The 12,835-nt window shown below is 42.9% G+C and overlaps 1 protein-coding gene across 5 annotated transcripts in view; it reads left to right on the top strand.

Moving 5' to 3' along the window:
- The window catches only part of RACGAP1 (Rac GTPase activating protein 1), a 35,168-nt gene extending 27,781 nt beyond the window's left edge, over positions 1–7,387 (top strand). For all 5 annotated transcript variants that reach the window (XM_019039326.3, XM_019039329.4, XM_019039327.3 and 2 more), the window contains 7 exons: positions 2,004–2,099; positions 2,184–2,382; positions 3,902–4,007; positions 4,180–4,312; positions 4,424–4,559; positions 5,758–5,866; positions 6,207–7,387. In XM_019039326.3, the coding sequence (XP_018894871.1) occupies positions 2,004–2,099; positions 2,184–2,382; positions 3,902–4,007; positions 4,180–4,312; positions 4,424–4,559; positions 5,758–5,866; positions 6,207–6,282 (855 nt within the window). In that variant the 3' untranslated portion in view covers positions 6,283–7,387. The remainder of the gene's footprint in view (positions 1–2,003; positions 2,100–2,183; positions 2,383–3,901; positions 4,008–4,179; positions 4,313–4,423; positions 4,560–5,757; positions 5,867–6,206) is intronic.
- The last annotated feature ends 5,448 nt before the right edge of the window (positions 7,388–12,835 follow it).

The raw sequence follows: 12,835 nt of genomic DNA on the forward strand, positions 1-12,835 counted from the left end.
TACCACCACCATGCCTGGCTAATTTTTTTTCGGTTGTATTTTTTAGTAGAGATGGGGTTTCATCATGTTGGCCAGGGTGGTCTCAAGCTCCTGACCTCAAGTGATCCGCCCACCTCAGCCTCTCAAAGTGCTGAGACTACAGGCGTGAGCCACCGTGCCTGGCCGTGTCCATTCTTTTTTTAATGTCTCTTTTTTTTTTTTGAGACAAAGTTTCCCTGTTGTCCAGGCTGGATTGCAGTGTTGCAACTTTGGCTCACTGCAGCCTCTGTCTCTTGGGCTCAAGTAATTCTCATGCCTCAGCCTCCCAAGTTGCTGGGACTACAGCCATGTGCCACCATGCTCAACTAATTTTTTTGTATTTTTAGTAGAGACGGGGTTTTGCCATGTTGGCCAGGCTGGTCTTGAACTCCTGACCTCAAGTGATCCGCCTGCCTCGGCCTCCTAAAGTGTTGGGATTCTAGGTGTGAGCCATGGCACCCAGCCTTTATGTCTGTTCTTGATTTATCAATACTGTCGTTGCCTCCTCCTGACTCTGTCCAATGAATTACTTGGAAGCAAATCTCAGCTATCATATAATTTTATCTGTGATAAAATTATCTTTTATTCTTGCTCTTATGTTAGACATACTTCATAATAGGTTATCAAAATGAAGTTGCTTATTTCCAAATATTTAACCAGTTTAATCCAAACTGATTAAATCCATTAAGAAATTATTTATTGCTGAGCGTGGAAGCTCATGCCTGTAATCCCAGCACTTTGGGAGGCTGAGGCAGGAACATCACTTGAGCCCAAGAGTTTGAGACCAGCCTGGACAGCAAAGGAAGACTCCATCTCTACAAAGAATAAATAAATAAGTTAGCCAGGTTAGTGGTATGCGCCTGTGTTTGTAGCTCCTCAGGAGGCTAGGTTGGACTATTGCTTGAGGTGGGGAGGTTGAAACTGCAGTGAGCTGTGATCACACCACTGCACTCCAGCCTGGGGAATAGACCAAGACCCTATCTCAAAAAAAAAAAAAAAAAAATTATTATGTAAGTAACATTAGCAAGAATCAAAATGACTATCTTCCTACCTACTCTTCAGCAAATCAAATATTATTTTCCCCTGATCTTACAAGTTCTTATCCATGCCTGTACGTTTTGTTTTGCTTTGTTTTGTTTTGTTTTTGAGAGGGAGTTTTGTTCTTGTTGCCCAGGCTGGAGTGCAATGGCGCAATCTCGGCTCACCACAACCTCCACCTCCTGGGTTCAAGCGATTCTCCTGCCTCAGCCTCCCTCATAGCTGGGATTACAGGCATGCACCACCATGCCTGGCTAATTTTGTATTTTTAGTAGAGACAGGGTTTCTCCATGTTAGTCAGGCAGGTCTCGAACTCCTGACCTCAGGTGATCCGCCCACCTCGGCCTCCTACAGTGCTGGGATTACAGGCATGAGCTACCGCGCCTGGCCGCCTGTACATTTTTTTTACACGTGTTCTGTACTCTAATATAGAACCATGGAGTTCTCCCCTACAGGTAGGTTTGTGTCATAATCAACTGTGATAAGATGTGTTAAATAATTTTTTTTACTGAGAATAATGAAAGTATACACAATTTTTTTCTCTTATTCCAGCTTTCTTCTGTTAGAAAAAAAAATCTGTTTAGAGTAATAAATTATTTTATATTAAAGGCTATACCTGTAACCTCATTATTGCTTGTTTTCTGCTGTCCTTGAGTGGATGAGAAGGAGGTAGTTATAGCTGGTGGTCTTATTCCTTGTTCACATAACAGTGTGGTATATATGAAAAAGAAAAAGTGTGGTATATATGATAATAAATCAGTCCTGGTGTGGAGGTAGGAAAAATAATTGAGAGTCTCTGTTTTAATATATGCTTTGGGAATAGGAATGTAAAAGTAGACATGATGTCCCAGTTTGAGAATAAGATTGGAAGTGGTTCTTCGCATGTGGTCTTCATCTGTTGGTCTACGTGGCATAAATAATAATTTAAAGCTCTTTTTTTTTTCCAGGGAATGCTGGCAGACTTTGTGTCCCAGACTTCTCCAATGATCCCCTCCATTGTTGTGCATTGTGTAAATGAGATTGAGCAAAGAGGTCTGACTGAGGTAAGAGTCAACTGTAGGAGATGGTGAATTTGTTATTTGTGTTAATTCGGAGGTTTTTAAATAAACATGTCATCTTGATAATAGACAGGCCTGTATAGGATCTCTGGCTGTGACCGCACAGTAAAAGAGCTGAAAGAGAAATTCCTCAGAGTGAAAACTGTACCCCTCCTCAGCAAAGTGGATGATATCCATGCTATCTGTAGCCTTCTAAAAGACTTTCTTCGAAACCTCAAAGAACCTCTTCTGACCTTTCGCCTTAACAAAGCCTTTATGGAAGCAGCAGGTAAGGGCAGATGTAATACTTGAATATGAATTCCTCCACGGCAGTAGTTTTTCTTACTCTTTTTATTTTTTTATTTATTTTTTATTTTTTAGACAGAGTCTCACTCTGTCGCCCAGGCTGAAGTCAGTGGCGCAATCTCAGCTCACTGCAACCTCCGTCTCCCAGGTTGAAGCGATTCTCCTGCCTCAGCCTCCTGAGTAGCTAGGATTACAGGCGTGTGCCACCACGCCCGGCTAATGTTTTGTATTTTTAGTAGAGACGGGGTTTCACCATGTTAGCCAGGATGGTCTCGATCTCCTGCCCTGTGATTTGCCCGCCTCGGCCTCCCAAAGTGCTACCGTTACAGGCATGAGCCACCGTGCCCAGCCTCTTTTTTTTTTTTTTTTAAGACAGAGTCTTTCTCTGTAGCCCAGGCTGGAGTGCAGTGGCGCTATCAGCTCACTGCAACCTCCGCCTCCTGGGTTCAAGCGATTCTCCTGCCTCAGCCTCCTGAGTAGCTGAGATTACAGGCGTGCGCCACCACTACACCCAGCTAATTTTTTGTATTTTTAGTAGAAACGGTGTTACACCATGTTAGCCAGGCTGGTCTCAAACTCCTGACCTCAGGTGATCCACCCACCTCGTCCTCCCAAAGTGCTGGGATTACAGGCATGAGCCACCACACCTGGCCACCTTACTCTTTTTATTAGCTCCTGCCTAGTACAGTGCCTGAAACATAGTAGGTGCTCAAGTAGTTTGATGGATGAGTAACTGTATGCGTGTCACCCTTGCCTATCCTCTTCCTTTCTCATTACGTTATTGTGTACAGTGTTCTTCCTTTCTTTCCTTCCTCTCCAGTTAGGCTGGAGTTTTTTCAATTCTTAGAATATAACAAGTTTACTCCCTACCTTAAGGCCTTCACATTTGTTGTCTCAACCTGAATGCTCTTATATTAGATACTGTATGGTTTGCTCCTTTATTTCTTTCATATTTCTCTTCATATACCTTGTCCCCAGAAACACCTTTCCTGACAACCTTGTCTAGATTAACGGCTCTCATTTCTTTCTAGCTTCTTGCCTGCCTTGTTTTCTTCATTTATGTATCACTCTACCTGATAGGTATTTGCTTTTTGACTGACTCCACCAATAGAATGTAGGTTCCATAAGGTAAGGGCTTTGTTTACTTCTGCTTTATCCTCAGCACTTGTACCTGGCACATCGTAGGCCCTTAAATATGTCTCATGAATGAATACCTTCTTGGTAATTGTAGTCACTGCAATTGTATGCCTGTCTTCCTAGCACATCAGTTGCCAACTGCTTTCCCTAACTGCAAAGGCCGATTTTTTAAAAGTTCTGACTTCTAATATTGAGCTGTTGGCCAGTATCCTGCTTGTTAATGAAACTAGAGTCTGATGTAGTCATGAACTAATCAGGAGTTTCAGAAGCTTACTGTATAGATGAGACTCTGTGGTCGATAACTTGGAAGCCCGCTGTCAAGAGAAAGAAGTCTAGGCCTCTTGGTGCTTTCTTTTCAATTACAGAAATCACAGATGAAGACAACAGCATAGCTGCCATGTACCAAGCTGTTGGTGAACTGCCCCAGGCCAACAGGGACACATTAGCTTTCCTCATGATTCACTTGCAGAGGTGAGTACAGCAGAAACTTGTTCTGGGAGTTAGGGAATTTTTTTCCAAGGGGAAGATAATGTGGGTTGAGTGTTTGGGAGTATGGGGGATAAATTGTTTTCTTATAGAATTTATATTTTGGTCTGCATTTAAGCAAGGAGCAAGACTTCTAATTTAATATTCTTTTGCTTAGAGTGGCTCAGAGTCCACATACTAAAATGGATGTTGCCAATCTGGCTAAAGTCTTTGGCCCTACAATAGTGGCCCATGCTGTGCCCAATCCAGACCCAGTGACAATGTTACAGGACATCAAGCGTCAACCCAAGGTAGGCAGGTGCATGTGTGTGTGTATGTGAACTTGTGTAATGTGATAACATGAAAGACAGTTGAGAAGCCCTGAGCTTTGGAAGTTTGCTAACAGATTTGCTGGCTTTTAGGTGGTTGAGCGCCTGCTTTCCTTGCCCCTGGAGTATTGGAGTCAGTTCATGATGGTGGAGCAAGAGAACATTGACCCCCTACATGTCATTGAAAACTCAAATGCCTTTTCAACACCACAGACACCAGATATTAAAGGTAAGGCCCAAGATGTGCTTCTTCAGGGACTTGACCCCCTCTTTAGTTTTAGTCATATGACCTCTTCCTGCCTTTGCTAGAGCTGTTTGAAAATTCTAACATTAAAGGAAAATTTGTATAATTCTACCATCGTAATTTTTTTTTGCTTTTCCATGTTCTCCTTTCTTTATCCATATGGATATGTGTTTTTTAAATATAGATATAATAGGCTGGGCATGGTGGCTCACACCTGTAGTCCCAGCACTTTGGGAGGGAGGCTGAGGCGGACGGATCACAAGGTCAGGGGATTGAGACCATCCTGGCCAACATGGTGAAACCCCATCTCTACTAAAAATACAAAAATTAGCTGGGTGTGGTGGCGCATGCCTGTAATCCCAGCTGCCAGGGCGGCTGAGGCACAAGGAATTGCTGGAACCCAGGAGGCGGAATTTGCAGTGAGCTGAGATCCCGCCACTGCACTCCAGCCTGGTGACAGAGTGAGACTGTCTAAAAAAAAAAAAATATATATATATATATATATATAAATAAAATAATAGTTTAAATATAATTCATTCTTATTTCACTTAGCATGTTGTGAGAACTTTTTCTCATGTATAATCTTATTTATCATTTACTTAAGTGTTCTAGTAGGTATTAACATTATTTTTCAATTTTTCATAATTACAAGTAATGCTATAGTCAATATAGCATTTCTCTTAATGATAAATTCCCAAGAGTGGGAATCACTGAATTAAATGGCTTGAATGTTTTTGTGTATCTTGGTATGTTTTACCAACTTGATTTCTTAAATTTCTTACAGGCTTTTGCCAATTTATATTGCTTACCAACAATTTTATATGAATAGGCTGGTTTCACTCCAGTCTCACTGGCATTGGAGACCCATTCTTTCATTATTGCAAGTTCCTTCTAAGGGAGCATATTGCTTCTTCTAGTATAGCTAAAAGTCAGATGTTTAGATGTTAGATTTGTGCAGTGTGGAGTTAGAGAATGGCCTAAATCAGGATGTGTCAGCTATTCATTGAGTTCAAAAGATACACTAGTGTGTTACAGAATGATGACAAAAATGATCTCTGGGACTTTGCTAGATGTCTAACCTTAGCTCTTAAGTGCTTCAGAGGGTAATCAGCTTAAAACTAGCCATCTAAAAAGATGCCTTCTTTTTTCCCACCTCTCTTAAAAATATGTCTGAACTTTGAAGTGAGTGTACTGGGACCTGTGACCACTCCTGAACATCAGCTTCTCAAGACTCCTTCATCTAGTTCCCTGTCACAGAGAGTCCGTTCCACCCTCACCAAGAACACTCCCAGGTATGCAGAATTGGCCTTCCTAGGAAATAAAAAACAACTGCTTTCTTAGACTTCTTATTATATTGAAGCTTATTGAAAGAAAAATTGCATTCGATTTTAGCTAGCAACTAGACTTTAAAAGGGAACGTGGGGCTATAAGGATTCCTTCTTTAAAAAGGTTCTGAAAGTCTTTACTATTTCCCCTCTCTCGTTGTTGGTGACTAAGAATACTTAAGCAACTATTGCAAAATAGTTGTCTAGGGTTTCCTACTTATAATGGGTTATATCAAGTAATATTATAGTTGTTTATTCAACCATTTTTTATAGAATATTTTTCCAGTTCATTCTCTTTTTATTGTAGATTTGGGAGCAAAAGCAAGTCTGCCACTAACCTAGGACGACAAGGCAACTTTTTTGCTTCTCCAATGCTCAAGTGAAGTCACATCTGCCTGTTACTTCCCAGCATTGACTGACTATAAGAAAGGACACATCTGTACTCTGCTCTGCAGCCTCCTGTACTCATTACTACTTTTAGCATTCTCCAGGCTTTTACTCAAGTTTAATTGTGCATGAGGGTTTTATTAAAACTATATATATCTCCCCTTCCTTTTCCTCAAGTCACATAATATCAGCACTTTGTGCTGGTCATTGTTGGGAGCTTTTAGATGAGACATCTTTCCAGGGGTAGAATGGTTAGTATGGAATTGGTTGTGATTCTTTTTGGGGAAGGGGGTTATTGTTCCTTTGGCTTAAAGCCAAATGCTGCTCATAGAATGATCTTTCTCTAGTTTCATTTAGAACTGATTTCCATGAGACAATGACAGAAACCCTACCTATCTGATAAGATTAGCTTGTCTCAGGGTGGGAAGTGGGAGGGCAGGGCAAAGAAAGGATTAGACCAGAGGATTTAGGATGCCTCCTTCTAAGAACCGGAAGTTCTCATTCCCCATTATGAACTGAGCTATAATATGGAGCTTTCATAAAAATGGGATGCATTGAGGACAGAACTAGTGATGGGAGTATGTGTAGCTTTGATTTGGATGATTAGGTCTTTAATAGTGTTGAGTGGCACAACCTTGTAAATGTGAAAGTACAACTCGTATTTATCTCTTATGTGCCGCTGGCTGAACTTTGGGTTCATTTGGGGTCAAAGCCAGTTTTTCTTTTAAAATTGAATTCATTCTGATGCTTGGCCCCCATACCCCCAACCTTGTCCAGTGGAGCCCAACTTCTAAAGGTCAATATATCGTCCTTTGGCATCCCAACTAACAATAAAGAGTAGGCTATAAGGGAAGATTGTCAATATTTTGTGGTAAGAAAAGCTACAGTCACTTTTTCTTTGCACTTTGGATGCTGAAATTTTCCCATGGAACATAGCCACATCTAGATCGATGTGAGCTTTTTCTTCTGTTAAAATTATTCTTAATGTCTGTAAAAACGATTTTCTTCTGTAGAATGTTTGACTTCATATTGACCCTTATCTGTAAAACACCTATTTGGGATAATATTTGGAAAAAAAGTAAATAGCTTTTTCAAAATGAACATGAGGCTGGTTTTCTTGTCTTGCAAGGTAATTTTCAATGCCTTTTAGAAAATCATTTCTGGGGCTGGGCTTGGTGGCTTATGCCTCTAATCCCAGCACTTTGGGAGGCCAAGATAGGTGGATCACCTAAGGTCAAGAGTTTGATATATGGCCAAACTCTGTCTCTACAAAAAATACAAAATTAACTGGGTGTGGTGGCACACACCTGTGGTCCCAGCTACTTGGGAAGCTGATGTGGGAAAATTGAGCCTGGGAGGCAGAGGTTGCAGTGAGCTGAGATCGTGCCACTGCACTCCAGCCTGGGTGACAGAGTGTGAGACCCTGTCACAAAAAAAAAAAAAGAAAAAATTACTTCCTTCAAAGTGTCTTGACTCTGTTGTTCATCCCCATTTCCCACTCTCTGGACCCACCCCAGGCTTACCACCACTGGGAGTTTGTTTCTTCATTTCTCATCCAGTCTCTCTTTGTCCAAACTGGAGTTGTAGAGTTGTCCTATGCCTGTTGTCTTGTTTAAAGAAACCACAGTCATGAGTTGCATAATGCCAGGGATACATTCTGAGAGGTGCTTCATTAGGTGATTTCATTGTTGTGTGAACCTGAGTGTCCTTAAACTAACCTGGATGGTGTGGCCTACTACACACCTAGGCTATATGGTATAGCCTATTGCTCCTAGGCTACAAACCTGTACATCATGTGACTGTTCTGAACACTGTAGGCAGCTGTAACGCATGGTAAGTATTTATGTATCTAAACATAGAAAGGGTACAGTAAAACTATGGTTATTATAATCTTATGTGACTACTGTTGTATATGGGATCCATTATTGATCAAAACGTTATGTAGTGTGTGACTGTACTTAAAAAATAAAACAACAACAACAACTTTTTAAACAAGTCTTTAGGGACCAGAATGGTGCAGATAAAAAAAAAAAATTGCCTCTGGCTGGCTGACTGCCTAGAACATCCTTCACTGCTGGAAGTGACTTTGGAGTGAGGTGGGATGATTAACTGAGGGCACCTGCACTTGGAACTCTGAAGCTGGTGAACAGAATGTATCTGAGATTGAACGTAAACAGTTGTAGGCTTAATATGTAACTGTGGAGAGAGGAAGCAACCTACTGGCTTTTTTCCCAGGAGGGGGCAGCTTCACAGCAGGGCCCATCTGCCTCAGCAAATTGACAGAGGATGGGTCCCATACCCCCTTTCACACACGCCTGCTAGGCCTTGTTTTTTAAAACTGCCCTAGATGCTACCTCTTTTCTTATGTCTTTGCAATCCTAGCATTGGCCTGGTTCCATATTTGCTGTTCTGTAGTATCTCCCCAAGGTGCATTTTCAGTCACTAATGTAGAGGAAGTAAATGGATTGTGTAACATTAGTGAAGGCAAGGCTACCCTATGCAGGAACCAATGGTCCATTAACGAAAAAGGAAATGGTCCTGTGTGTCAAATGTTGGCAACCATTTGCTCAGTTTTTGGGCTAGGCCAAGAGACCTTAGCCATGAAAATAATTCTGATAATAGCAAAGGGAAATAAATACCCACCTTCAACTTCTTTAACAGTACTTCCTGCGGAACAGCCGGACTTTCCAGGGCCTTCTTAATTATACCTCCTCAATGTGAGGGCTGTGGAAAGGGGTCCAGTGCTTTGGAGTAGCCATCAGTCCATCTCTTACTCCTAACCCTTTCTGACGTTCCTCTCTTTTAATGCAGTTTAATTTTACTATCGCACTTGCTAATAAACAGAATCTTTAAGTTGTGATATTTACCTTTATTCTCCCTGATCTATGTAAGACTCCCTAGTTTGATGTTTATCTAACTGGGCAAGCATTACATGGTTGGATTCAGCTGCAACAATTTGAGTTTATTACTGGGTGTTTAACAACTTATCCTTCCTTAAGAGGGTGAATTCATTGCTTGCAGAGATAGAAGAAGGAATGTGAGTTTTGGTCAGAGGACGTTTAGGGTGCACAATTGATTTACCAGGGGGAAAAAAGTACTCATTTTCGGTTATGAACTGAGCCTGTGGCATTGAAATTGGTCTTGTGTTCTTTTTATTTTATTATTTATTTTATGCCTCCCAAGTAGCTGGGACAACAGGCATGCCCCACCATGCCCAGCTAATTTTTAAATTTTTTATAGAGACAGGGTCTCACGATGTTGCCCAGGTTGGTCTCAAACTCCTGGACTTCAGTGATCCTCCTGCTGCAGCCTCCCAACAAAGTGCTGGGATTACAGGCATGAGCCATTGTGCCCAGCCAGTTCTTGCATGCTTAAATTATTAGGCAGCACAAAATGACAAGGAGAGCTGAGGGAGTACAGGGAGCAAAGATACCAGGCTTGCTGCTTTTGTTTTGTTATGGTAGGGTCTACCTGCACACCTATCTAGCTTCAGATAGATTGATATGGTTTGTGTCCCCAGCCAAATCTCATCTTGAATTGTAGTTCCCATAATCCCCACGTGTCATGGGAGGGACCCAGTGGGAGGTAATTGAATCATGGGGATGGTTACCCTCATGGTGTTCTCGTGATAGTGAGTTCTCACAAGATCTGATGGTTTTATAAGGAGCTTTTCCCCCTTTTGCTCTGCACTTCTTGCTGCTGCCATGTGAAGGACATGATTGCTTCCCCTTCTGCCATGATTGTAAGTTTCCTGAGTCCTCCCCAGCCATGCGGAACTGTGAGTCAATTAAACCTCTTTCCTTTATAAATTACCCAGTCTTGGGTATGTCTTTATTAGCAGTGTGAGAACGGAATAATACACAGATACATACATACACACATATGTACATTACACATGGTAAGTGATTTCCTCTTGGAAAAGCATTTAGAGGCCCCACTGCTATGCCTGGCATGCCAAGGGGTTCAGTCGTGCGTCACCTTTTCTTAGGCTCTCAGCACGAGCAGGGCAAGAGCTGGTGTGGATGCCCAGATGTGAGACGTGAGGGTGGCACAGCTCACACAGGAGGTTCTTGATCAGTGTGCTTTGATGATAGTCTGGGTGATGACTCAGGCTTCAGCCACTGACGGAAAAAGCTTTCAAGCATGCAGAGTTGGGGCATGTTAGCCATTGTGCTTTTAGTGTAAACAGGGTTTGGAGAATGGCCACTTAACCTAAGAACTTGGTAATTTTTTAATATGCCCCCTGTAGCGGGTATATTTTGTAAATAAGTGAAGGCACCAGGCCAGGAGATCCCTAACTTGGGTAGTTTATTACACACTGGTTCTCAGAGCTGTATTTGTTGATCGTTTGTGTTCACAAAGTCAGGTGGAAGACAGCTTGACGTCACCAGGAATAACCTTGTAGCATGTGGGAGCTTTGTCCTCTGCAATTGCGTGGGATGGGGAAGGAGGCTACTTTTCAGGGACTCCTAGTTGGAAGCAGGAATTTTTCCTTTTGTCTACCTTTCTCCCTCTGTAACTCTTGCCAGGCTTCATTTAGCTGCATTGTTTTTTATGCAGCATTACTCTCATATCTCACGCAGTTGGGTACCATCTCTGTGCTAGGCTCAAACACATGTAAATGGATATTTAGACTTATAATAAAGCACCAGTTAAATCTTCTCTGGTCATCACTGAAGATGGAATTAGGAACTGATTCCCCATAAAGTCTCTAGGGAATTTAATATGGTGATTTACCACATACAGAGTGCTTTCATTTATCGTCTTACTTGATCTCACTTCACCCACCGGAGGTGGGGCAGGACAGGTGATACTATCCCAGTTAACAAATTCAGAGAGGTGATTTGGCTCAAACTCCTACCAACTAATGTGTAGCTTACCTGGGGTTAGAATCTGGGAGTTACAGCTTAGTCTGAAGGTTAGCCCTGGTGCTTGCTATTTCAGACTTCAGAGAGCATTGTGGGGCCTGTAAGTGTATTATTAGGTACTTAAGTACTAGTAAATGGCCTTTGCTTGGAGCCAGTGTTACTCACATTCCATGCAAGGAAGGATCTTGTTCTGCAAAGTGAGCAACTATAAAATGAACAGCGCTGTAGAAAGAGTTGATCACTTACTTTGCAGGAGTTCTCCCCATTATCCTAAGAACTTTGTAAGTCACACCCAACCTAGAGCCGCAGATTGCACTGAGGACTCTATGTATGTGGATGTAGTATGCATTCTCATTATGCATTCTCAGCAGATGACCCAGAAAGAGCAGGGAGGCCCAAACTGCTGGAGACGGCACGTGGGGCAGAATTTCCTAATGGTTGTCTGGGAGAATGGAAGACCTGGGCTTGGTGATGTAGGGCTGTTTTCCGTGTGGAAGGAGCAAGATGAGTTGTGTGAGCACTTGAGGTTGCTCCTGGTGGCAGTCTGTTTTCAGGCCACCCCTGTGCATCCTGTGTGCTCTGATGCTCAAAGCCAAGGACAGGCAAGTCTTGGAGCCAGAGCCATCAGCCTGCTTCTAGAAACGTGTCAGTGGATTAACTTACTGTCTTTCCCCCTGAGTGGCATTAGCTCTCACCCTGTCTCATGCTCACCATCTGGCTTTGAGTCTTCGAGTGATCTCTCTTCACAGCCTGCTTTGCGCCAGGGCTTTCCGAGGGCTGTGCAGCACTCTCCCTCATCAACCCTAGGGCCCAGTGCTCTCCAGGAAGGGGAGGTCAGTGTGCTGTGTCCACACATATGCATACCTGGGATCTGAAGACTACTTTAGACCTCAAAGGAAAAAAACCAGCTCAAGGGAGAATGAGCCTCCATGGTTAGTGACCTAAAGTCTTTTTGTTGTCAAAACTAACAAGTGGATCTGTTATTAGGTTAGCTTTTAAAATGGAGTTGCTCCCACCACAGAGAAAGCTCTTTCTGCCAGTGAGATGATAGTTCGTCCAGATTTTGGTAGAGAGAGATTCAAAGGGGCTGGGATTTTTCTTTCTCATTAGGAAGCAAAGCCCGGGGGTGGAGGTGCTTAAATGAACCACCTCCCTTCCTCCCAGGGAGCTGGCTGCTCTCTAGTCCTAGGTTAATATACATTGAATGGGGCTAAACGCCTGGTGCTTCTGGACAGAGTCCAGCCCCTCAGCAGAGCAGCCGCACTGTGAAGATACAGCTGCCGGCATTAAAGGGCTAAGCCCTTTCCAGCTGCTTTGCTTTAACGGTATCAGGAATTGCCTGCAGTCGGCAGCTTAGCAGAGCTGTCTTAGCCCGATTAGGAGGAAATGACTAATCTCTGCATCTTCTCTTGACACTGCTCTGGAGGCTCCGGGGAAAATAACCCAGTGGGGTGGGAAGTGGTTGGATAAATGGTGTTGGAGTGCTAGGCTCTAGCTCCTTAAAACTGTGGTCCCAGCTTGGTGTGGTTTGTGTTTGTTTTGCCTCTGTGAAAATAGGGGGCTGGCTTCTCTTCAGTGGACTCCCTGGCACTGAGGGAGAGGAGACGTTCACTGTGAGGGGTGGCCTGGGTACTTAAAAGCTAGTACAGCAAGAGATGTGCAGAGTTGAGAGCATATGGGG

The sequence above is a fragment of the Gorilla gorilla genome, chromosome 10, assembly GCF_029281585.2.
Source record: "Gorilla gorilla gorilla isolate KB3781 chromosome 10, NHGRI_mGorGor1-v2.1_pri, whole genome shotgun sequence".
Taxonomy (NCBI): Eukaryota; Metazoa; Chordata; class Mammalia; order Primates; family Hominidae; genus Gorilla; species Gorilla gorilla.